The 25,802-nt window shown below is 37.7% G+C and overlaps 1 protein-coding gene across 4 annotated transcripts in view; it reads right to left on the reverse strand.

The window, feature by feature from the left end:
- Positions 1–25,802, reverse strand: part of NRXN3 (neurexin 3) — a 1,807,186-nt gene that overhangs the window by 56,565 nt on the left and 1,724,819 nt on the right. For 3 of the 4 annotated variants that reach the window (XM_006864755.1, XM_006864756.1, XM_006864757.1), the window contains one exon: positions 13,574–13,652. In XM_006864755.1, the coding sequence (XP_006864817.1) occupies positions 13,574–13,652 (79 nt within the window). Of the gene's footprint in view, positions 1–13,564; positions 13,653–25,802 lie in introns of all 4 variants that reach the window. The other variant, XM_006864758.1, reaches the window with a different exon arrangement.

The following is a 25,802-nucleotide window of genomic DNA, read 5'->3' on the forward strand; positions in this document are numbered from 1 at the left end:
TGCGTGCTGACGACCGGGGGGCAGGCTTGCAGGGTATACCCTTTGGTTGGTTGATGATGCATGGAGGGGATTGTAACCATGGCAATGAAATGATATATGATAGTATGAATGTAAAGCTAATGTTCTCCCATGTAAACTATCACATAATTCACAATAAAACATTAAAAAATAATAATAATAATGGCATTTTCCCACAAACCTTTTGAAGCCCCTTCATAGGATGCATGTGAGACGGCGGATGAGCTGGGTCCCTAGGCATGGGCGGCATGTAGAGAACCAGCAGGTGGAAGGCGACATGTATTGGGTAGCACCCAACCTCCATCCGTACCCACACATACCTGTGGGCTCCACAATAGTGGGGAAAGGCTTGATGGAAAAGGGGGCCCCACCACACCATACACATCCTGATACTCATTCCAAAGGGTGCCAAGTGACCAGGGGAACACCAGTACTAAAGACAGGGCCCAGCCCCTGGGTCTTGCTTATGATTGATTTTGCATAATGATCAATTCTTTGGATCCTAACCATGTCAGTAAGTGAATTGTTAAGTGTCCATGTAGTCAGTTCTGACTCATACGAACCCAGTATCAATTTGCTAGGCTTTTAAATCTTGGCGGGAGCAGAAAGCCTCATCTTTCTTGCGTGGAGAGATTGGCAGGCTTGATCCACAGGCCTTGTGGTTCACAGTCCAATGCTTATCATATGGAGCCACGGTGCTCCCAATAAGTAAAGAGTGAGTGTATTTCTTGATCACGCACTATGCCCAATATACTCTAATCAAGGAGGCAGTCGGTCATTTCATACCTTTCATACACACATACACGTATGTCAGACATACATGGAGAGTGAACATTACATAATAGGAAACAGCACGGCACAGTGCTCAAGGTGTGGGTGCAAGGGCCAGCTTACAGTAACAGCTTGTCTCTGTTACTTCCTTGTGCTACTTACTTAGCTTCTCTGAACCTCAATTTATTCACCTTTAAAATGGAGATTATAATAATAGAACCTCACATGGCTGCTTTGAGAATGAAACAAGTTAAAAACACAAAATATTTAGGACAGCACCTGGCAATACTTACTGTTGCTAACTGCCTTCAAGTCAGTCCCCAATTCATGGTGACCTCATGTACAAGCGAACACAACATGACCCAGTCCTGCACCATCTTTATGATTGGATGCCAACTGGAGTATTGCGATCCATGGTGTTTTTAGTGACAAATTTTCAGAAGTAGTTCAGCAGACCTGTCTTCCTAGTCCATCATACATAGGAAGCTCAGCTGAAATCTGTTCAGCAACTTGAAAATGTCCACTGACAGATGTGTAGTAACTAGGTTTCAAATACTTTAGCCAGAAATGAACTGAGGTTTCCCACGTGGAAGGCGAGAATTCTGCCAGTGAATCATCAGGTAATATGTATAAATGTGCTCAATAAACATTCACTGAATGAAGAAACGAAGACTTAGTGGGATAAAGCACTGGGCCACAAGGTCGGCGGTTCAAACTTGCCCATCGCTTCTTTTGAAACCCTATCCAGGGTCATAATGAGTTGAGATAGACTCAACAGAACTTCACAACAACAACAAATGAAGAAATGAAGACTTAGCAGTAGAAAATCTGTAAGTAAAAGCCAGGAAATTTACTTCAAGAGACTTCACTATATATCACATATGAAGTCACTGAAAGTTGACAATAGGCAACTAAGACAGGCACCAAAACAAAGTGGATACGGAGCTAATAGAAACTCAGGCAAGGATTCTATGTTGTCACACTGGATAGGCTAATAAGCCCAAGGCTTTCCTTTTAATTCCCAGAACGAAGTTTCTAATAGTAAGATTAAGACAAACAAAACTGCAATCAGTCACTCCTATGACTCTTATGCTGTTCTTATGTCAATATACTAGCTTACACTCTGAGGAAATATAGAGCAAAGAGCACTGGTATATTTCACTGTGCAGTTGGTTAATTAACATGCATCAAATATCGTTACTAAATAAAGTTCATTATATTTAAAAAGTTACAAAACCATAACAACTGAGTAATGTAATCATGTTGGAAATTATAATTATGTGCTAAGAACTGCATCTATTATAGTCTGTTAAAAGCTCAGTAAACACAATTTTGAAAACCTAAGAAAGACTGTTTTCAACTTCAGTGTTACTAAGAGAGGTATATCTGGCAAATCTATTTTGAAGAAACAAAATTAGTCAGAGCAAACATAGTCATGAAGTTGCAGGCACATTTTTGTTTTTGTTTTTTGTGACATTTACCATCTGAATGTCAGGATTCCTAGTTCTGTTTCATTGAAACCATTTTGCCATTTCATTGCCACAGACCTTGTGGTTCAAACCAACCTTGAGACCTAAACCCCAGGGCCACACCAGGATTCCTCCTTTCTTCATTGTTGTTGTTGTTAAGTGCCATCGAGTCAGTTCTGACCCATAGCGACCCTATACAGGGTTTCCGAGGGTATAAATCTTTACGGGAGTAGAAAGCCTCATTTTTCTCCCCCGGAGCGGCTGGTAGTTTCGAACCGCTGACCTTAAGGTTTGCAGCCCAATTCGTAACCACTACGCTACCAGAGCTCCTTTCTTCATTAGAAAGCTTTTAATATGTAAACCAGCTGTTATCAAGTCAGTTCTGTCTCATGGTGACGTCATGTGTGTCAAAATAAAGCTGTACTCCACAGGACTTTCAAGTGTGCCCGAGTAAAGCTCTACTACCCAGGAATGTCAATGGCTGATTTTTTTCTTGCAAGGTTCCTGTAGGTAGACTTGAACAGCTTACTTTTCCATTTTCACTTCCTAGGGAGTCCTGGTGTGGCGCTGTGGGTTAGTGCGCTGGACTGCAAAGTCAGTTTGAATAGCAAGATCTGTAGTTCAAGCTCACCAAATGCTCCTCGGAAACCCTATACAGGGTTGCTACGGGTTGGAAGCAACTCATTGGCACTTAACAACAACAACAACAACAACATGGACTCCTGTGAAGGCGCCCTGGTATCATAATGGACTGTGAGCTGGGCTGCTAACCACAAGGTCAATAGTATGAACCTACCAGTGGCTCCAAGGTAGAAAAGATGAGGCTTTCTGCTTCCGGAAAGATTTATAGTCTTGAAAACCCTACACAGGCTCTCTATGAGTTGGAACTGACCACAATCACCAGCAACCCCATGGACTCCTATTAGAGTCTTGGTGTGGTGCTGCAGGATAAGCACTGGACTGATAACCACCAGACACTCTTTGAAACCCTAATTCAGGGTTGCTATATGTCGGAACCCGCTGGACAGCACTTAACAACAACAATGGGTGCCTCCTAGTACATAAAGCCCATGATTTCCTCTTGCCTTGTTTTCTCTTCCCCTTTAACTTTATCACAAAAGAAGCAAAAAAACAATCCTACCATGACTGAAGCATCCCATCATAAAAACATGTCCCCATGAGAAACTTTTTTTCTTCTACAGAATAAATGTATGCAAGCTTCTCTTAAGGTCTATTTCAAAAATCTTTAATCTATTACCTGAAATGAAAAACCTATTTTATGTTCTCTTGCTCAGTCCTTATGAATAAATGGGTGAAGATAATATTACAGAGTGTCGTTTTCATTCTATTAGCATCAAACAAACCAGCTTCTTGTGAATTATGCAGCAAATTGCCTGGGTAATCACAGGTGTTATTCATCATCTGAAAACGTTAAAACTTTTTCTACTTCTCTCTCAAGAAATTCAGTCTATCCTCATAAATAAGGGTGTTGTGTATGCCATATACTTTGGAAACAACAGAAATAATTTAGGTCCAAGTAATAGTGCTGGTTCTCTACTGTTTCCATGAATTTATTAATTATATACTCACATATGATGGGGCTTCAAAAGTTAATGGGAAAATGGAATGAATGATAATGGAATTTTCCCACAACCTTTTTGAAGCCCTGAATCACAAGGTTGGCAAATCAAACTCATCAGTCACTCCTCAAAATCCTTATAAAAGTTCACTGATGGTGAATGGCACTTGACAACAACAACATATATAGGCACATATATATTCAATATATTCAGAAAGATTGAAAATAATCATAACTCAAAATATCAATGAGGTTTTATCAGAACCAGTGAGTTTGAAAAAAAGTTGTGTTTTTTTTTTGTTGCTTTATTTTCTGTCTCAGATGCCTTGTTGAACACATTTATGTTTAGGTTCTCCCATAAACATTAATGAATTTTATAATAAAACACATTCATATTGCCACAAATTCTTCACCAATTCATGAAGAGACATTACTTTATATAGCAAAGATAATATCATTCCCTCTTTAGAGTTTTCCTTAAAAATCCTTTGTTGCTCTGTTCCTGAGGAAAAGGTTCTAATTAGTACATTGTTAATCTATGGAAAAACTCTTTGGAACTTAGTTAGCTCTTACACAAATATATTTAACAGTAAACCTTTCTAATGATTCCAGAGAAATCAACAAGGGTTTCTTATTGTTGTTAATATGGTTGATAGTTGGCTATCATTAGTAATAGCTTCTCAATATGCATTATGTCTCCTTAGTCAAGTAAAAAGTAGAACTTAGGACTTCCAGATGCAAACCTCAGGATCAGTCTTACAATTTGAGATTTTGCTTTGTTCCTTTGTGAAGTTCCCTTGGAGTAAGGTTGACAGCAGGGTGAAAAATAAAGGGAGAGGGAGTTTCAAACCGCATATTACAAACAGAGAACAGAATCACAGAACACCACCACAACAGTGGACACCAAGACATGTTGACAAGACAGATGTGCCAGACAAGAGACACACACTTGACGGCTATACCCAACGAAAGCAAACTCAAGAACAAAACCACACAGAAATGCTGCAAGAACAGTTCTTAGGACTCTGGGACCCAATGGAAATAGTCATTAAAATGAGAACCCATGAAATTATAACTACAAAAGAAAAATATCCCCACAACTCATATGTTGGACTTGCTGGGTTAGTGTGAATGTGTCACTTGAATGAAACACAGATGGCATCATTACAGCCATGCATTGGTGATGGAGGCAATGGTTTGTTGATTAGCTACAAAACTGTCACTGCATGCTACACAATGAGCCTGGGCTTGTCCAGAAACAAAAGAGACAACAAATACTCTGTATCTGCAATAAAATTCTTTTTATGCCATCTGAAATTTGTGAGGGCGATGCATTTCTCTGTTGTTTGTTTCTACATATTTCACTTGTAATTTTTTGAGTGATTTGTCATCTTTTATTTACAATGTCATAAAGAGAGACGGAGAAATAGCTTGTGCAGATAAGGGGAAAATAAAAAAAGAAAGAAAATTAAAAGGAAAATACCTATTGGAGAAGGAAGAGGAAACGTGGTATTTCATTCTTTTGTACACAACTTTCTTGGATTTTGTTGGGTTTTGTTTTATTGTGAATACAAGGACTATGGGATATGTTGAAGGGAGAGAAACTAAACATTAGGATGGCAAGAAAAGATTTTGTTGCCTTATTTGATTTGTATATCTAAATATCTTTCAGTATTTAAAAAATGATGATTATAATTACTCATAAAAGTATAGTAATGAGTCAATAATAACCATAATGACCAAAACACTAAATATGAATAAAAAAAAGTCATTGAACCACCAAAATTCATGCGGCACAAGATGAGGTGAAAAGACAGAAAACGTTTTAAAAATATATACAAGGTATATATCTATTTATATATATACACAGAGATGTGTATATATATTTATAGATATATCTGTATAATTTTTTCCACCCTTCCCAAGGATAACTGAATTATGGAATCATTGTTATAATTATAACAAAGACGAAAACAAAACCTAAAGAAAAATCAACATGCTTTGTTTGACAAGTTATAAGGGTATCATGCAAGTCTAGGTTGACTGATGCTGGTTAAAAGCGATGGCGTGAATTTCTGTGTAAGCACATGACTGATGGCAGGGGCTGTTGTTAATCTCTGCTTACATTACTCTAATATTTATAATGTGTATACATATACATGTATATATGGAGTAAAAAGGCAGTTTATATCTAGTATACACACATATTATATGTATATACACATATATACACATATATTTATATATGCACGCACACACACACAGTCCATAAACATATACTTGGGGCTTATGGGAGAAAAAAATTAGAAAATAATAAAATTAAATTCATTAAATATTTTTAAACCCAATCCCTCTTTTTCTTTCTTTCTTTCTTTTTTTTTGGACTAGCTTAATGAGTTCCTTAAATTCACTCCTTATCTGCTACTTGCATCAGATTTGAAATCAGGAAGTTCTTATGCATTGGGTTTGGAATTCTCCCTTCACTATGCCCATCCTTACCCTATTACCTAAAAGACCTTGGTCTTGACTCTAATGCACATGTGGCGTTTAAAGAAATGCTTATTAATGAACGGTATTAGTATTTCAAATATAACAATTGAGACATTCTGAGCCACAAAACTAAGATCTAGAATGCCATTTGGGTTAATTGCATCTGTCACTGGTTGACAGCATCTTCTGTGATTTTTCTTGTCCCAACCTAGTGCGGGGGCAAGGCATGTCATTCCCTAAGAGACCTCTCCATTGTTGAGATGTGCCGTGTCGGTTCCGACTCATAGCGACCCTGTACAGGGTTTCCTAGGCTGTAAATCTTTGCGGGAGCAGAAAGCCTCATCTTTCTACCGTGGAATAGCTGGTAGTTTCGAACTGCTGATTCATAGTCACTATGCTACCAGAGCTCCTTTAAGAGACCTCTCCGTAGAGGAGATGTAATAGCCTCTGCAATTCTATTCTATTGTGAGTCTGCTTTCTTTTCTTCCCTTCCTTTTCTTTTGGACCTTTACTTCTCTGTTCGATGGCACTTAACAACAACAACAACTTCTCTGTATTTTAAGGCTTCCTTTACAAACTGTGAACTCCTAGGAATGTTTTTTTCTTATTTTTGCATGCCAAATCGTGTATTCACAAAAGTCCAATCCAGGGACTATACACAGTAGTCACTCAAAAGTTTTGTGATTTACTGAGCTTTCAAAAAGAAAGCATCTACATTGGCACATTGACCTTGATTTCTTGCATATGAAGAAACTGGGTGTAAAAGAGTAGAATATGATTTCTTTTTTCAGCATTTTATAAATCTAATGTCTAATTTGTATCATAAAATCCATGATAATGGTCTACCCATGACCTGCATAGATTATTGAAAATATGCCTAAGCTATCCAGTGCCTAAAAGGCAGTAACCAATTAGTAAAATTTTTCCATATGGCTATTTCTATTTTTATTCTAATTTTCAATACCTATTATCATTAATGATTTATAGGACATGGCTTTTCAATGGCTTGAAAATGTGCTTGACTTGAGGTGAAACTGGGCTAGAAAACAGTGATGCAATTTATCACTTTAGTGGGTTAATGACCGAAGATAGCAGCTATAATATTAACGCTCTCATGAGCATACTCCATTAATTTGCATATCCATTAAGGAAATTTAAAAATTTGATAGGCTTAATCCTAGACCTAAATATGCTCTGTATACATTGGCCATACTTTACAACTCAAATGTAAAAAGGAGAAAGTTCTGAAGCTGATAATGAGTCATTAAATTCATTAAATTTACATCTACTTCCATTCATCATTCCAAGTTAAACTGTTTGTCTCAGAGTATTTCCATTACCCATTTATTCAAAATATTTATTGAGCTGAATTGAGAAATTCTGGATATTGTCATACTCAAACATTCCAGTATAAAATATACACTGAGCAGCTAACTTGACTAATAAAATCTAAACAAGATTTCATTTACTAGTCATGGCCTTCCATAAAGAAAATGTTTTAAAATTAAATGACTGAATAAATATATATCTACTTTTTGGTACTAGAAACACACACATTTCTAACTTTTTCTAGCTGGCTGAAGCCACTTATGACAAAATGTGTTTCTGTAAACCCCTTAGGTGATAAACACCATATTTAGGACACAGTTACTTTCTATCATCTTTAATTTCTATTAAACAAAAAATCTATATCTACTTATAAAGCATTAGAAAATTATAATTGCCTTAACATTCAAACTGCATTCGCTGCAGCGTTCCAGCAAATAAAAGCTCTAATGCTTTGGTATTCTTTTAACAGCTCAATGCCAAATGTTCTTATTATAAATACATTACTGAGACTTCTCCAGCTGATAAAGATTTAGAACCCAGCTCCACCTGGAAAACACAAATACTAGCTATGCTCTTTGCACTGGGCCAAACTTAAAATTCACCCTCACTATGTTGGTATTACAGTCTGGCTAACAAAGACTATAACACCAATAACACCAAATGCAAAAATGATGACTGTAGATTTGATGAATAAAATACCATTAAGAACCATCTTGACAGCGGTAATTATTTTGTGATCTCAGATTACCACCATCTCCCTCAGTGGAACTATAGTGAAACTTGTTTAGCAGAGTTCTATTGATAGATGGATGTGTATCATCTTTACTTCCTTTAACTGCCTGCCCTCTGGTGGAAGTACTGTCCCTTGAGATCTGATCAAAGGACATTCAGCACACGTTGATGCAAAAAGTCTGGCTAATTGACAACCAGAAAGATGCATCCTGAGATAATGAATGAATTAATTAACATGGTTGTTTAACATAGCCAAGCCCATTGGTCAGGTGGTAAAGAAATTTCTTTTACTGTCTTTTCTGTCCTGGATACGCTCCTACCCACCAAGATGTCTAGGAATATTGAAACTATAAATATGTAAAATAAAGGAAGTTAATTGTTAATTACATAAAAATTAATCTAAACACATTTGTTTTATTTTGATGTCAGTTTACAAAGCTAAAGATATTGCAGTTAGCAGTTGGATGTAGAAGAATAAAAGTAAAATTTACCAATTTCTTTATGCTTCAAAATCAATTTCCACATTTTAGATTACAAACGTGGATTTACTAAAGATTTTCATTGCTATTTGGCTTTTATAATATCAGGAGGGAATTCCATTTTCTGATGACTGCTTGGCCCCTTTTCAGATCATCTACTTTTCTTGTTGGCATGAAAATAAGAAGGCCAATGAAATATTAGTTTACAGTCCAATTGATGATCAATAAATGTATGGTTGGAAAGGAAAGGTTTATATGTAAAGAAACTGATTTGAAATATTTAGCAGACTCTGATTTCTTTTGTGGAGAATACAGTCCATGTTTGTAATGGAGCAAAGTTAAAATGTTGCTCCTTACCTTTAGATACTTTAAAAAGTCTTCTGAATGTTTCTGAACTGATGTAGAATCTTCATTGTGATTTTATAGCTAAAACTTCAATTTTGAGTCCTTAAAGCAAATGTTCAGAAAACACAATCTTATCTGTGACTCATTCTAAAATGAGTCAGGAAGAGGAGGGGTAGGAGAAATGAGGATATTCTTTTAGTGGGGAACAAATGAAGGTTTTGATAGGGTCAAATTTACTTATGCAAAATGATAAGTTTTAATTAATTCAGTAGGTTTATTTTATCTGTTTAAAGGGAGATGAAGTCATAGGTATGAAAAAGTGTGCTCCAGTTCTAAGATGATGAACATTCATTTAATCAATAGATACTATTTCAGTTTTGACTCTGTGACCTTGATATCATAATTGAGTTGTATGTTTTGCTTATTTCTATATTTATTTACATATATTCAGGAAGAAATTATATAGTGGAGATTTGAGGTTCATTAGATATGCAAGGTTTCTAAGGTTATAGTTACCCAAACTCCAAACCATGTCTCAAAACATGATATAATCAAACCAACTATACCAAACCCATAGTCATAGTCTCTACAGGGCAGAGTAGAACTGCCCCATAGGGTTTCCAAGGCTATACATTTTTAGAGAAGCACACTGCCACTTCTTTCTCCAATGGTTGATGGATTTGAACTGCTGTTGGCCTTTTGGTTAGCACGCAAGTGCTTTAACCACTATGACATCAGGGCTCCTTACCACATATACCTGTAAATGCCAAAGTGGGTTCTGGCTGTGAAAAGGCAATTGCTTACATGTGACTCAAAGCCAGCAGCTATGAAATCTATTTTTACTTGAAGAACACTAAATTAAATATAATTTCATTAAAATGTTAATGTCTACATGAAAACAAAGCTGTTTGAATCATAGCAAACACTAGACTGACCAAATTTATTTAAAGTGAGGATTTCAAATATTTCTAAGTGAACACAGAAATAACCCATAGAAGTTAAATGCCTGGAAATGCCTGGAAACCAGGGCAGTTAGAATATAATAAAGTTTCTAACAAAGTGAGAGAAGGCATGTGGTTTTGTTAAGTGACGTCAAGTTGGTTCTAACTCATAGCCATCCAGTATAGGGTTTCTAAGAAGCAACTAGTGAGTTTGAACTACCGACCTTATGGTTCCAACCAGCCTTGCAGTCTCTGATCGCACCGCACCATGACTCCTATCCTACTACTGTAGTTGTTTAGTGCCACTGAGTCAGTTCCAACTCATAGGGACCCTGTATATGGTAACTGTTAAAATACCGTAAAACAAGACCAGGGTAATCAGTCAAGTTCAGTGTATTCCCATCAAGCCTTAGTCCTAGGTGGGAAGCATAATTGTGGAAACTGAGGCAGTGAATCATAAAGCTAAAAGAACTGTAATCTGAATGTTTATAAAACATCTCAGGATGAACCATTTATGTCAAAGTTCTGCAAATGTCACCATTGTCTATCACTCAATGGAAACCTTCCCTTCTGGAAGTGCATAACCTGGACCCAGAAAAAAACTGGTTCAAATGCCTCTGATACTTCATCTGTATTGATTTTTGAGAGAATGTAAAGATTGGAGAGCTATCTCTTATCTAATGGAAGAGGGCTTGAGAGTCGTATGCATATAACCTTCATCAGAATTAATCAGGGCCCCAGGGCAAAACCTCTGCTCTCTAGGCATCAGCAGGACTGGCTACTTCCCTTCTTGATTAAATAAGCTTCGGACATAATCCTCTATTTAACCAAATCACTTACCAGGACTAACTTTTATAAGCAGATAAATTTAGAAAGAGGAAATGCTTATTCTGCAAATATGATGAGATGAATAATTGTAGGCAGAGGGGATCAACTCCTTCAGGTTAGGGAATCTGTGATCCACTTTATTTATAGTCCCACCCCACTCAGGTGTCCCTGAGGTCCCCTGCAGAACACGTTTGTTGCAAAAATTGCTTTTATCCCTCACCTATTATAATATGAAGGAGCTCTGGTAGCGTAGTGGTTACAAATCGGGCTGCGAATCTTAGGGTCAGCAGTTAAAAACTACCAGCTGTTCCAAGGAAGAAAGATGAGGCTTTCTGCTCCCGTAAAGATTTATAGCCTCGGAAACCCTGTATAGGGTCGCTATGAGTCGGAACCGACTCCATGGCACATAACAACAACATTATAATATGAATCTATAGTACGTTAGAAATGCTGGCACCGAATTCGTTTTGTCTGCTTTAGAAGCAAGACTGGTACTCAGTGGGTTAAGTCTCGAGCTGCTAACTGAAAGGTCTGTGGTTCAAATACACAAGCCAATCTGTAGAAAGATGAGTCCGTCTGCTTCCGAGAAGATATACAGCTTCTGAAACCCTAAGAAGCGGTTCACCTGTGCCCTACAGGATCACTTGGAGTATGAGTCGACTCCATGGTAGTGGGTTTGGGGATTTTTGGCTTGGACTTTTGAATCAGATGAAACATCTTTGAATACACTAAAAAGTAAATGGCCTTGGTTTGGAGCCATTCATGTTTGGGCTCATACGGTTTTGAAAACAAATGGCAAGCATGTTATCAATCATCTCTGGAGAGGCGGAGCTCGTAGATTTCAGTGTGTGCAGGAATAGAGGTGGTGGTGATGGGGGAGGTGGTAGTAACATTTATGAAGGCTCAAGCTTCATCTTTTCTAAGAAGGCTTAAAATAGAAGAACTTTATAAATGTTGCATATACAATTATCACTGATGACAATCCAAACCATTGGTATCTTAAACGATTAGCAATGAAATCAATTTATTGAACATCACATCTTGGGGATCATGCAGTATTCTTGTCTGAATTCTTAGTATCTCTCACAGTATCAAACACAAATAGTTGAGCTTCAAAAAATTGTTGAACTAAATTATGTTGGAGAGGTAATTTAGATAGTAAATCTTTTTATTCTATTTTCTGACAGCTCATTTATGAACATGATTAAAAATAGGAAGGACTCAAATTCAGGACTACATTGTATCTTGCCTGAGTGTTCAAGAAATATTTATTGAATGAATGGGTGGATGAGTGAATTAATGAATAAGAACTTGGTGCCCAAGTTCTTGTATAGATTGGATTTATCTGCTCTTTAGAGATAAAACCTCACATTAGTACACTGAGACTGTTACCTGATAACCTGGGAAAAAAATCTGATTAACCAGGTCAGACTTCCTTTCCCTTCCATACAACTGAACTCCCAAAGAAACACATCACACTCTAGGATGTAAATTCCCTACTTCATTATGTCCCTATAATGCTAAGAACAGGAACCCATAGAACTTCCTGGATCCAAAGCCACTTGCAAGTCTCCAAGGAGTCAGGCATTAACAGTTTTCAATCATTGGGGGTAAAAAATGGAGGGTGCTTTACTTCTGCTACTGCTTTTGTTTTTTCATGAAGCTTAAATTTCTTTGGAATTAGAAAAAGCAATTATTTAATGACTTGGCTTTTGTTTAAAAAAGAAGAAAATCATAAAACAATGAAAAGAATCAATTAGAGAGTTCTATTTATTTCTTTTAGCCTTTGCTAAAATAAGATATTAACATCACTCCAGTTTAATTCCATTAAACATACACAGAAATTCAATGATATCTGTTCTCTATTTTATATATATAAAACTCCTGTTGGATATTATATGATATACAGCTCACTATAAAGAAAGATCATAGAACATCAAAATGTATCTGGATCCAAACAGGGAAGCTTCTAATTGCCAAAGTCTTTTCAACTGCAGCACAGTAGGTACATTTTGAAGCATCACAGCGTTGACATGCCTGGGTCCGCACTAATTTTGGTTCACTATATTATATTGCTTTATAAGTTCTTTAGACACACAATGAACAAAATTAGTATAAGTATAATACCATGTTAACTGCTGTCAAAATCCCATGGAAAAAATGTATTTTTGTTTTGTTTGTCACTTGGATTCAGAGGACTTTATGAGGTTGAAATGCTATTTACCAATTTTTATGGGTCTACTTTTGGTTGATACTTTTTTGTCCTCCTCTTCATGTCCCCACCTGTTGTCAATCTCATTTCTGCCACATTTGCATTTCTAGTGGCTAAGGTCCTGCACCAACAATTTTTCTTAAGTTAATAGTGACAGAGTGTCAATTTCCCTGGGACCTTACTGTTCATTCCATGGGATTTGATGCTTTCATTGATATATTAATATTTATATATGTATGCCTATACATATATAGATATAGGAGATACACACACATTAGCACACTCTACTATATATAAAACATGTATATTTTCACATATATGTATGTACTGGGTTTCGCAAATGAAAAAAGAGAAGCAAGCAAAAGACTAACCTGACCTACCTGTACTCGGCTCACATTCCACAAGGTCTTCATCATCGCTAGAACATTCAGCAGATGAAACAAGGTCATCTGACGTTGGCTGTGCATGTCAAAGAAAAATAATAGGGTGTGGGGAGAGAGAAAAAAGAGAGAGGGAGAGAGATATGGAAACCAATGAGCAAAGGATCAAAAGACTTACCACTGTGTCCCGCCTCCCATGATTATTACTGATTCTCTTTTTTAAAGAGGGCACATTGTAGGATGGAGAATTTTTAACTCCTATGTAGCTGTGAAAGGTTCTGAGCACAGATAATGTGTGTGCGTCTAAGTGAAGCTGAGTAGCACTAGGTGGTTCCAGGTGATAGGTGCAAGCCTCTATCACATCGCTGTAATTCATAGTAAACAGCATGACTCTAACCTGACTTTTAGATGAATTTCTAGACCCAGAAGGGCAAGAGCAGGGTGTTGTAAATGGTGGGCAGTGTGAAAGTCAGAGCAGAAAGGCACTGCAGCTTTGAGAAGGTTTCAATGCATATGGCATGTGGTCTCAAGTGTATGCTTTCATGGTTGGAGTCGATCGGCTGGCGTAATTAATGAACACTGTAGACTGCAGTCTGTTCAGGAACAGTATAATGGCTTCTCTCAGTAGCAGCAATTCCTTCACATAATTGCTGCAATTAGCTGAATTAGTAATGTGGACCAGCAGAGAGATAAAATGACAGACTCTGGACACAGGTAAGGCCGTTCCTGAAGTGAGCAGTTTTGTTGACTGCCACAATCATAGGTCTGCTTGAGACAATGCTTTGATTCTAAGGATTCCTGCAGATATTCCCCAGTGCCTGGCAATATGCGGCAAGGAGACTGTGGGTGTTGGCAGTATGAAAGGACTTGCTAAAAGGTTAGTACAAGACTGTTTTCTGTACATGACACACATGGTACATACCACCAATACTGGTGAATGAATGGTGGTGGTGGTGGCTGTGTGCCATGGAGTTGGTCCCAACCCATAGCAACCTTGTATAGGATATCCAAGGCTGTGAATCCTTACAGGAGCAGAAAGCCTCATCTTTCTCCCAAGTTGAAGGAATAAATGAGTGAATATACAGACTGTGTGTAAAACCCAAATTTTTGGTCTAGTATGAGACCCGATGGCACAATGGTTAAGCTCTTGGCTACTAACCAAAATGGACTCAACACCACTGAAACGGAAGCATGCACATAAAAGTACTCAATATAGTGGCTGCTTAATAAATGATAGACTCTTTTCTTCTTCTTTTTTTGATGTTGGTTTTACTATTCCCAATGCACTGAACTCTGAATATCCATCTCCAAATAGAAGAATCAATAAATAAACTACTTCCTTGTCTACTGACCAATTATTACAAGGCAAGCTTTGTGCTAGATATGCATATATACTTAGTTACAGATATTATTACTGTATTAGGCACATTCTCATAATCATCCATCGGGGATGGATTATTATAATTCTAATGAGAACTGAAGTTCAAAGAATTTAAGTGACTTTCTGGAGGACACATAGCTAATAAAAAACAGTGAGATTTCAACAGATACATCATAGCCCAGAGCCTATATTTGTGACCCTCCAACTGACTTATTTATACCTTATCTTACATGACAACCATACACTTAGTATTTTGAGAAAATGCCCTTTTTAAATAGACATGTTAACTAAATAATTACTGGACACAGCAAAGAATTACTAATAATTACAAAGAAAAACTAAATAATTACTGGACACGGCTACACTACGTAAGTGATTTCACTTCATTGACACTGGCAGAGAGGTTCCTTAAACCACATTATCGACCTTCAGTCCACATCTGACAGGGACATACGCCATCCCCTGCTCCTCCTTAATTTTAGTAGAAAAAAAGAAGACTCAAACATGCTTCTATGCACACACACACAATTAAACATTATTGATGCATACATGTCCTGTCCAGAAACTGAAGCTGGCAGTTGCCTCTTGGGGCACTACAAAATATGTTACAGGTATGTTATCATGCTTTCTTGGTATTTGCTGTTGTGTTGTGCTGGGGACAGCAAACGCAAGCACTGAGAAGCTGTGGCCCTGTGACATGGGTGAAAATCCAATTCCAGGGGCCCTACTCAGGACTGCGAGCCATGGACCCTGAGGGCCAAAGGAAGTGACCTTCTGACGTCCCAGGTTCATTAGTTTTTGTGAACTCATTAGTTGGCTACCTCTGTATAATTTCCTTTGGTAATAATATTGTTCATTCTATGCTTCTAACTCCAGTAATTGTAGCTTCTGAGAAAGTGGTTTCTTTTACAATGCCTCTCTTAATGCCTTCACTGTGTTGGCAGTGCGTGGAGTCCTGGGAACAAATCTTTCTGAGGAACAAGCGATAGCCACCTGGGATGTATGCTCCTTATTTGGTTATCCCGTTATGTTTAATAACCATGAACAATAATGGGTTTGAAACCCCGTTTTTAGAGCCGAGGCAGTAAAAGTTTCCTCAGATAATTCAGAAAGGCCAGGAACAGGTATATTGGGAATATGAGAAAAGGTGTTTAGAGAAAAACTACCCAAGGTTTGTAAATAAAGTGGAATGGTAAATTCTGGGAACGTTGGATTAGAGGATAATTATAGCAGCCCCATTGAACCACCTCTGAATATAATCAGTTTAACCCAGATGTTCTCCTTCTTCCTGAAAGTATATAGGAATGTGATCATTAAGAACAATGTAGCATTTAGATATATAGATAAATGAAGCCCGGTGTCTGAGATCTTGCTCACAAACAAAAGTTTGCAAAGCGTACAGAGACAGCTTGGCTCCTTTCAGGAAACTTGCTTTATGTTAAGTATCCTTAAGAAACCACACGTCACTGCTCTAGATCATTTAAGCCTAAAAATTAATATATAACAGCTTGATTGAACCTTTTTTCTGTAAAAAATAAAAATGTTAGATTGTTAAGAAAAACTATGAAAATATTTTAAAAGTTGTTCCTGTGAATCATTATGCCCTGTTTTGAATGATTAATCCCATTTCAGTTCCATATCCTGTCTTATCTAAAGAATCACATCCTCCCTTTGTGAATTATATCCTTCCTTTGTAACAAATCCCTCCCTAAAAAAGAGAATAAAAGACTGAGGTAGAGTGAGTTCTGCTTGCAATGCTAGGCAACATGTTTGCAGATCTGCCTACCTGCAAGCTTGCATCTTATCTGTGTGTCTGTCTTTTTTGTATATATTTCGTCTCTCTCTTTCTCTATCCCTTTCGCTGACAGATCTCCCTTCTTCGTGACACCCACACTTCCTTATCGAGGCTGGACCCTGACATAGGACCTCGACAGTGTTGGAATCTGATACATGTTCAAGTCCAGCTACTTATCGAAGGCAGGCAGTAAAGGGGCTGATAAGGGGATCAACAGTAACTGTACACATGAAGAAGTTCAGAAGAAAACACCACTTTGGAAGAGTCACCGTCACTGTGGGCAATATCACCCCTGAGGCAGAAAATGAGGTTCTTGCTGATGCTGAGAGATCCTAATACAGTAGTGGGTGGCTCTCCAAAAGGTCAGGGGACTGTGGTGTTAAAATTGCATGAGGATAAAATGAGAAAAGAATTGTTTTGTACCAGTTGTCTTTGAATCTACTCTGAATTACGGTGGTCCCAGATGTGTCAGAATACAATTGTGCTCCCTAGGGCTCTCAATGACGGAATTTGTGGAGGTAGATCCTCAGATGTTTCTTCAGAGGCACCTCACAATAGACTCTGACTGCCTACATTAGGGTTAGCAGGTAAGCACATTAACCATTTGCATCATCCAAGGACTCCAAACTCCTCAGTGAAGGCAGTAATGAAAAACAGGTTGAGAAACACTGTTTTAAATTGCACTCTATCAGGAATGAATTTGCAGAATAACCCAAATAGGGAATAACTACCTTATACCTTTAGTATTGAGTGAAATCTGGTGAATTAATGACAAGATCATGAGTTTGTTTAAGAATTGAAGGCCAAACAATAAAGTTTAAAATGGCCACTGAAGAAAAAACAAATCCATTGCTATCAAATCACTTCTGACTCTTAGCAACACTCTACGACAGACTAGAACTGGCCCACAGGATTGTCAAGTCTGTAATCTTGGTGTCTGGAGTCCTGGTGTGGTGCTGTGGGTTAATGCACTGGATGCCAAGGTCGGTTTGGACCACAAGGTTCAAATGCACCAGCTGCTCCTTGGAAACCCTATACAGGGTCGCTATGAGTCAGAATTGACTCGACAGTGCTTAACAACAACAACTGTCTTTACAGAAACAGACTGCCACATCTTTCTCCCATGGAGAGACTGGTGGGACTGAACTACTGACCTTTCTGTTAGCAGATGAATACTTAACCACTGCCTCACCAGGGTTCCTTGGCTATTGAGCAAATGTATGAAAACAGCATGTAACTCCAATAGATGACAAAAAATGCATTAATCCAATTATTAATGGAATCTGTAGCTTAGTTCCAAGGCAGATATCTCAATTTTTATTGTCCAAAAAAATTAGAGGGGTATTTTTGCTTTTAAAGGGGAAGTACTAGTAACATGTTGAAAGGATATTTCCTTTTGCCCTCTCAGCTTCTTGTGGCTCCCCTAATACTACATGTTTCTCTGCCCTGTAGCCAGGCGACACCTTCCCCTCTCCTCTTTCCCCATTCCCACATTCACTTCCATCCCAAGAGTGGACCCCTAATGCACTACTCTACCACGTTCTGACTCCCTTCCTCCCTATTTAACACTCCTTGTGCTCTACTCTCAAAGAAATGTAGTTTCTTCTGGTCTTCCACAGGAAAGTTCCTCCTAGACAATGTGCTGTTGCTGTTATGTGCTGTTGACTTACTTCCAACTCACATGGACCCTGAACAGATTTTCCAAGAAGCAGTTGGTGGGTTTGAACTCCTGACCTTGTGGTTCACAGTCCACTGCTGATCCTACAGTGCCATACCAGGAGTGATAGATAACAGAAGCACATTTTACTGGTAACTCTTAGACATGGTGTCTAGGAGTCCTAGTAGTGTAGAGGGTTACAAGTTGGACTGCTAACCCCATGGATAGCAGTTTAAATCTGCCAGTGGCTGATTAGGGGAAATGAGACTTTCTGCTTTGGTAAACACTTATAGCTTTGGAAGTCACCTACAGAGTCACACCCTCACCGCTAGACTCAAAGTTAGACCAGAGGCAGTCTATCAGAGTGTGATAAGAGTGGGCCTTACTCTAGACAGATTATATCTGCAAATCCCAGCTCTTTCTTTTATAGTCAATATCTTAGAGGAAAAGAACCTTAGCCTATGTAAGCTTCAATCATTTAAATTGGGATAAGCAAAGTATCTTTATCATTGGCTAGTTATGTGACATTAAAAATGAAATTCTGTTCTTTTTACATGGTAGCTGCTTAATAAACATTACTTTGAACTCTAAATAAATAAACAAACTCATTTAGCTTAATGTTGTTAAGTGCCATCCAATTGTTTCCAACTCATAGAGACCTTGTACAGGGAGCAACTGGTGGGTTTGAACCACTGACTTTGTGGTTTGCAACCCAGTGCTTATCCTACAGTACCACACCCAAAGTCCTTAATCCTGATGGTTATGTACTGTAGAGTTGGTTCTGACTCACAACAACCCTGTATAGGATTTCTGAGGCTATAGATCTTTATAGGAGCAGAAAGCCCCATCCTTTTCCTGAGGAACTGCTAGTAGTTTTGAACTGCTGAACTGGAGATTAGCAGCCCAACTCATAACCACTACACTACCACCAGAGCTCCTTTAAAGCTTGATAATTCACTGCAAATTTAGCTAGGTTAGGTATCTGTCTATGCACACTAGTTTTTCATCATTGATCACAACTAACTACCTCCATTTATTTATTTTTTTTTGGCAGTTTCTGGTTACAACTGCCGTGAAAAATAATAGAAGAACAATATATTTATAGAGAGGCCAACAGAGGTTTAAGTATCACTGGGAAAAGAAACCTGAGCTTCTCCTTTTCTGCGTCCTACACCTCATCATCACCATAAAGAGATACAGGCCAGTGAAGGTCCCAAAGCAATTACTAGTACCTCAGCCCCTGATTGCCCAGCATGGTAACCAAGGTTGCCCTAAATGACTTGGCACTCTCAAAGACACTGGGCACTCTCACCACTAAGTAGTACCAGGACTTGCTCAGCCAGGGCATCAGGTCTTCATTTTCCAGAATATTAGAGGATTAAGAAGCCTACAATCAATGTTTTGTTTTGTTTGCTTTGTTTTTCTAATTCCATCCCTGCCATGCAGACATATCAGTTAGTACTTCAAAACCAAGACTTGTGGATGCTCTGAGCTTAATGGCATATCCTAAAATAATTGACTATTTAATGCAAAGTTAGTGTCAAACAACTCAGGGTCTGCTTTTAGCACGTATGAGTAAATTCACGATGAGACATTGAATCTCTACAGTGTCAAAGGCACATTTCTGTTACTTTCTAGTTTCTCAGGACTGCTGGGATTATGTTTCACTACTGCAGGTAAACAGACTCTAGATGAACATGGTAAGAGCAGGATGGGAGGATCATGGACTTTTATCTTTAGATAAAATGCAACAGGTCTAGGCTGCTATGTGTGGGTTTCCACCATCACAGCCACTGCTGAAAATTACTCATAAAATTTGAGAAAGAACATTTAACATTCTTGTGAAGAAATGAATACTTAAACTCACCAGAATCTTGTCTACTAATAATATTTACATTTATTATTCCTACTTCAAGCTTTGTGCTACATACACAGTTAATACAAACCAACTCTTTTAACACAATGACAAAAATAAATGTAGACATCTATAGAAGAATCTGCTATTTTTCATCTGACCCACTATATATGCTTCTTCAGAGAACAATGTTGCTTTAGAAAACTCTTCAATTTATGTTGTTGGGGTAGAAGTCCATGCCCCCACCCCCACTCTACTCTTAATCAAGATATTGTCCATGTTATTTCTTTTATGTTTTTATCTTAAACTGATTATCTGAAGTTCTCAAAATTCCCAATAGCTAGGATTATCATTCAACCACTCCTCTGTCAGTTTCTAGTACTGTGGTGGCTTGCATGTTGTTGTGATGCTGGAAGCTACGTCAGCAGTATTTTAAATACCAACAGTATCACCCATGATGGTCAGGTTTCAGCTGAGCCTCCAGACTAAGACAGACTAGGAAGGAGGAAAGGCGTGCTACTTCTGAATGTTAGACACTGAAAACCTTATGAATACTGGTGGAACATTATCAGATATAGTGCCAAATCATGAAAACATTATGAAAGCAGCAGAATACTGTCAAATACAGTGCCAGAAGATGAGCTTTTTAGTTTGAAAGGCATTCAAAATACAAATGGGGCAGAGCTGCCTCCACAAAGTATACTTGACAATAATCATCTAAATGGAGTAAAACTTTCAGGACCTTTGTTTTCTGGTGGAGCATAACCCAGAATGAGGAGAAACGGGTGCAAACATCCACTGATAATTGGAACGTGGAATGTAAAAAGAATGAATCTAGAAAAATTGGTGGTCATAAAAAATGACATAAAGACAGCTATCCTAGGAATTATTGAGTAGATATGGACAAGTGTGGGTCATTTTGAATCAGACAATCATCTGGTTTACTATGCCTAGAAAAACAAATTGAAGAGGAGTGGCATTGCATTCATCATCAAAAAGAACATTTCAAGATCTGTATTGAAGTACAATGTTGTCTGTGATAGGATAAAATCAATACACCTACAAGAAGACAAGTTAATATTACTATTATTAAAATTTACACACAAACTACTAAAGCCAGTGATGATGAAACAGAAGAATTTTACCAATTATTTCAGTATGAAATTTAGATGCACTGGTAATTACTGGTGATTGGAATGCAACGGTTAGAAACAAAGAAGGATCAGTATCGGGAAAACATAACTTTGATAATAGTATCGGTGCTAGAAATCACATAGTTGAATTTTGCAAGACCAATGAGTTTTCCATTGCAAATACCTTTCTTTAGTGACATAAAAGGCAACTGTACCCATTGACTGTACACATTTTGCTAAAGATAATTTAAAAACATATACAACTGCACATTGACAACAAACTGCCAGAGGTTCAAGCCAGATTTAGATGAGTACATCGAATGAGGGAAATCATACTGACATTAGATGGATCTTGGCTGGAAGCAGAGAATAGAAGAAAGATAATTACCTGTGCCAAAATGACTATGCAAAGGATTTTAACGCATATATCATGACAAGCTAAAGATAACATTGAGAAGAATGGGTATTCCAGAATACTTCATTGTGCTGATCAGGAATCTGTACACAGAACAAGTGGCAGTTGTTTGAATAGAACAAGGGGATACTGAATGGTTTAAAACCAAGAATGATGTGCACCAGGGTTATATCTTTTCACCATACTTGTTCAATATTTATGCTGAGAAAATGATTCAAGAAACTGGCTGATTGAAAAAGAGTGTGGCATCAGGACTGGAGGAAGTTGTTGTTGTTGTTGTTAAGTGCCGTCGAGTCAGTTTCAACCCATAGCGACCCTGAATAGGGTTCCCGAGGCTGTAAATCTTTACAGGAGCAGATCGCCTCATCTTTCTCCCGCGGAGCAGCTGGTAGTTTCGAACTGCTGACCTTCCGGTTCGCAGCCCGATTCGTAAGCACTACGCTACCAGAGCTCCTTGGAGGAAGACACATTAACAACTGCAATATACAGATGATACAATACACACTAATATGTCAAACATATACCAGTTACTAGAGATCCAGTGTACAGAGTCCTGCTATTGCACCGTAGATAAATTCTAGACTGTTAATCGAAAGGTTCAAACCTACCAGCTGCTCCTCAGAAGCCCTGTACCAGGGTTGCTATGAGTCAGAACTGACTCAGTAGCACTTAACTACAAGCGATCCAGTAGTAGTGAGAAATAGTTCCTCTGCTGTGGGAACTCAGAGTGTCAGGTAAAGAGAACTTGTCATAGTAAACTGAATGCTATGACAAGAGTAAGCATAATGTGCTAAGAGAGCAAATCAAGGGAAGCAGAGCTTATTTCCAATGAAAAGAGAAGTGGAAAATGAGACCCAAAAGACACACAGAAATGAAGCAGCAGAAAGCATGGGCAGTGGGTTGGAGGAGGACAGGAGCATTCCAGGGGAGACAAAGAACATTGGCAAAAGGTCAGAGGTCAGCAAAAGCAGTTTGTTTGTATACGTCCAGGTTCCAGGTAGGACAGGGTACAGAATGCCTGGAATCAAGAGATGTGCTAGAATGGCACGGTGACTGCTCCTTGTTTTACTGTGTTGTTCTTGAAAACTTGTTTAATGAGCATGAATTCAATATCCTGACCTATCACATTTCTCTCCTTCTTCCACATAGTTCTGTGTGCCATTAGTCATTCTCCATCAGTAGCTAACACACATGGCTTCAGAACACATGGATGAGTCTGAATTCTCCACACTAAATATTAAATGTCTTATACCTTGCCTTCACAAGAGAAGGAAAATATTCTTATGTCTCTCTGTATTAGCTAAGTCTTACATTTAAAATAATAATTCATACTACCCTGTTTTAAAATACATATTTCATACTTTTAATCCACATGTTGAAATTAATTGACTCTGTATTAGGACTCATAAAACTAAAGATAGGTATTATAATAACTTTCAATAAACTATCTCGCTGGTAGAAACCTTCTTTATTCCTTTTCTGAAATGTTTTTATTGCATTTATATTCTTGTCCTTTTTTTTTTTTTTTTCCTCAAGCAATGCTTACTGAAAATACCTCAAAATAAAACTGGGACAGATGAAAACTCAAAACTATGCACATGAACAGATATATTTAAATTATGTCTAATAGACAGTGTATAAATTATATATTACATAAACATTATTGGTATATTTATTTTCCAATTTCCTAGGTCTGACAAATCTGGCTTCTCAATTTTCAACAATGAGATATTTTTCTATACTCAGCTGCTTCTAAATTATGTACTCTGAAGGGCTCTTCCCCATCACAACACTGCGATGACTCCGTATCATTACTTGGCATTGAGAGACACCTCTATCTACTTCATGACCAGACTGCTCAAGGTTTAGTCTCTCTGCTTCTTACTGACCCAAATGCCAATTTATGACTTGGAATTCCAAACTTTAGCCCTTATCTAATACTGAGAATAGGCTAATCATTTTTTCAGTAATCATTTTTCTCCATCCAGCTCCTTGGAAGCATAGTTATTTGACTGATATTAAGCACAAGATAAAATAAGTCCTGCCACGGAACAGCTTTATGAAATTATAAATAACACACTCAAGAATGATGATCTCCTTTCTTCCAGTGAGAAAGAAAAAGAGAAAGGCCCATAAATATTCTGAAGTCCCACAGAAAACAGCCATACATCTCTGCAGCTGCTTCATGCTAGAAATAATTAAATTTTTTCAAGCGCTTAGTATTTTAGCACTTTACCCTTTATATTTTCATTCTAAAATTGACTTAGAGCTTTTAATATCTCACAGGAGGGCAAGTCCCCACAAGATTCATTGCAAATGCTTATTCTCCACTCAATTATAGACTATCTGAAATATTTTCAATAAAATAAGAATTCATTGACTGGAAGTAAGTTTACAACCCTTACTGAGATTTGAAAAGTCTGATCACCTTATTTTAAATTGATCAATTAAGATTTCTGTACAAAATTGTTGCCTGTGTAATCAATGCTAGTAGATCACCCATTCTCTTTCTCGCACACACAATATACATGTACAACAATAGATGATTTACAGGCTAAGCCAAAGGTAGAAAACTCTTAGAGCTTGGGGAATCTTAATAGAAGCCAATATTTCTACCCATCTCAAGTCCAATAAAAAAAAAATAACCTTATTACAAGATAAGACTGTATGAGTATGATGTCCTTGCATTCATTTTTATTCTGATTAAACATCCCCTATCAGTCCAGAAGAATAGACTGATAAACGGAGTAACGACAAAATGAATAAATATTTTCAATTCATCATATTCAAGTGGGACAATAGGGCATAATATGATGCAGGTCCTGACCAATGAAGTGGAAAAGACAACATTCTACCTTTGTTAAAATGCTACCTGAGGTTATTTTCTTTCCTATATTTTTAAATTAAAATAATGCCATATGAAGGTAAAAACTGTCTTCTAAGATTAATGTAACTGGGGGATTTCAAGCTATCACTTTTTCTCCCTACCTACTCCTGGAGGTAATCATTTATCAGGTATGATATGACTGAATATGAGTAACTTGGCTCCTAACTTGGCTCCTATATCCATGAGATGAGAAAGCTTAAAGGAGAGTTACCCTAGGCTAAAGATACTACATTCAGAATGGTGAAAATTAGTGCATTGAGATCAGAAATACCACAGAATACCAGGTAAAGCGGGTTCAGGGCAGAGCTCCAAAACTCTGAACCACATAGGTAGGGATATTTTAAAAGTTTGAAGTCTTATAGCTAGCGGAACTTGTAGTAGAATAAGAAATCATGTACTTTTGAATCTGCCAGCCTCGACAGCCCAGAGACAACTTGGGTGAGACCAAATGTCAAGACCAAGTGGGGGAACAGACCCACCATGGAATAACACCACGAGAACCTCGGAGCAAAGGTGGACAATACACTTTGTTGGTTTTGCTTTGTTCTGATTCTTTTCTTTTCTTTGGTATCTGTTCTTTGGCTACCCACTGTTTATGCACCTCCATTCTGGGGACTGGAGGGGGTGCCTGAGCAAGTGGACAACCCCCACCCCCACCACTGGAGGGTTCTTCTGACACACATGTGCACAGATACTCTCATCTTAAGGGCCAGCCCTAAACTGCTTTTAATAGGGAAAAGGCCAGAACAAGGGGTATGGAAATGGAAAGAGAGTATACAAACAAAACAGGCTGAAAATTAAATTAAATCCTGAGGTATAGCATCACAACCAACAGTGGTATATTGAAATTTATCAGACAACCTTGAAGGCAAGAAGCTGAAAGAAGGCATTAAATTAATACTTATATCAAGCTACAGGTGTTTTTGTTTGTTTGTTTGTTTTCTTATCTCCCTCCTCTCCTGTTTCTGTGATTATTGAATACAGTATCCAATATAGTTTTTTTTTTTTTTTTTTTTTTTTTTTTTTTTTTTTTTTTTTTTTTTTTTTGCTTTTTTTGTTTTTTTTTTTGGTGTTTTTCTTTTTTTCTTGTTTTGTTTTGCTGTTGC

Source organism: Chrysochloris asiatica, unplaced genomic scaffold (assembly GCF_000296735.1).
Source record: "Chrysochloris asiatica unplaced genomic scaffold, ChrAsi1.0 scaffold00070, whole genome shotgun sequence".
Lineage (NCBI taxonomy): Eukaryota > Metazoa > Chordata > Mammalia > Afrosoricida > Chrysochloridae > Chrysochloris > Chrysochloris asiatica.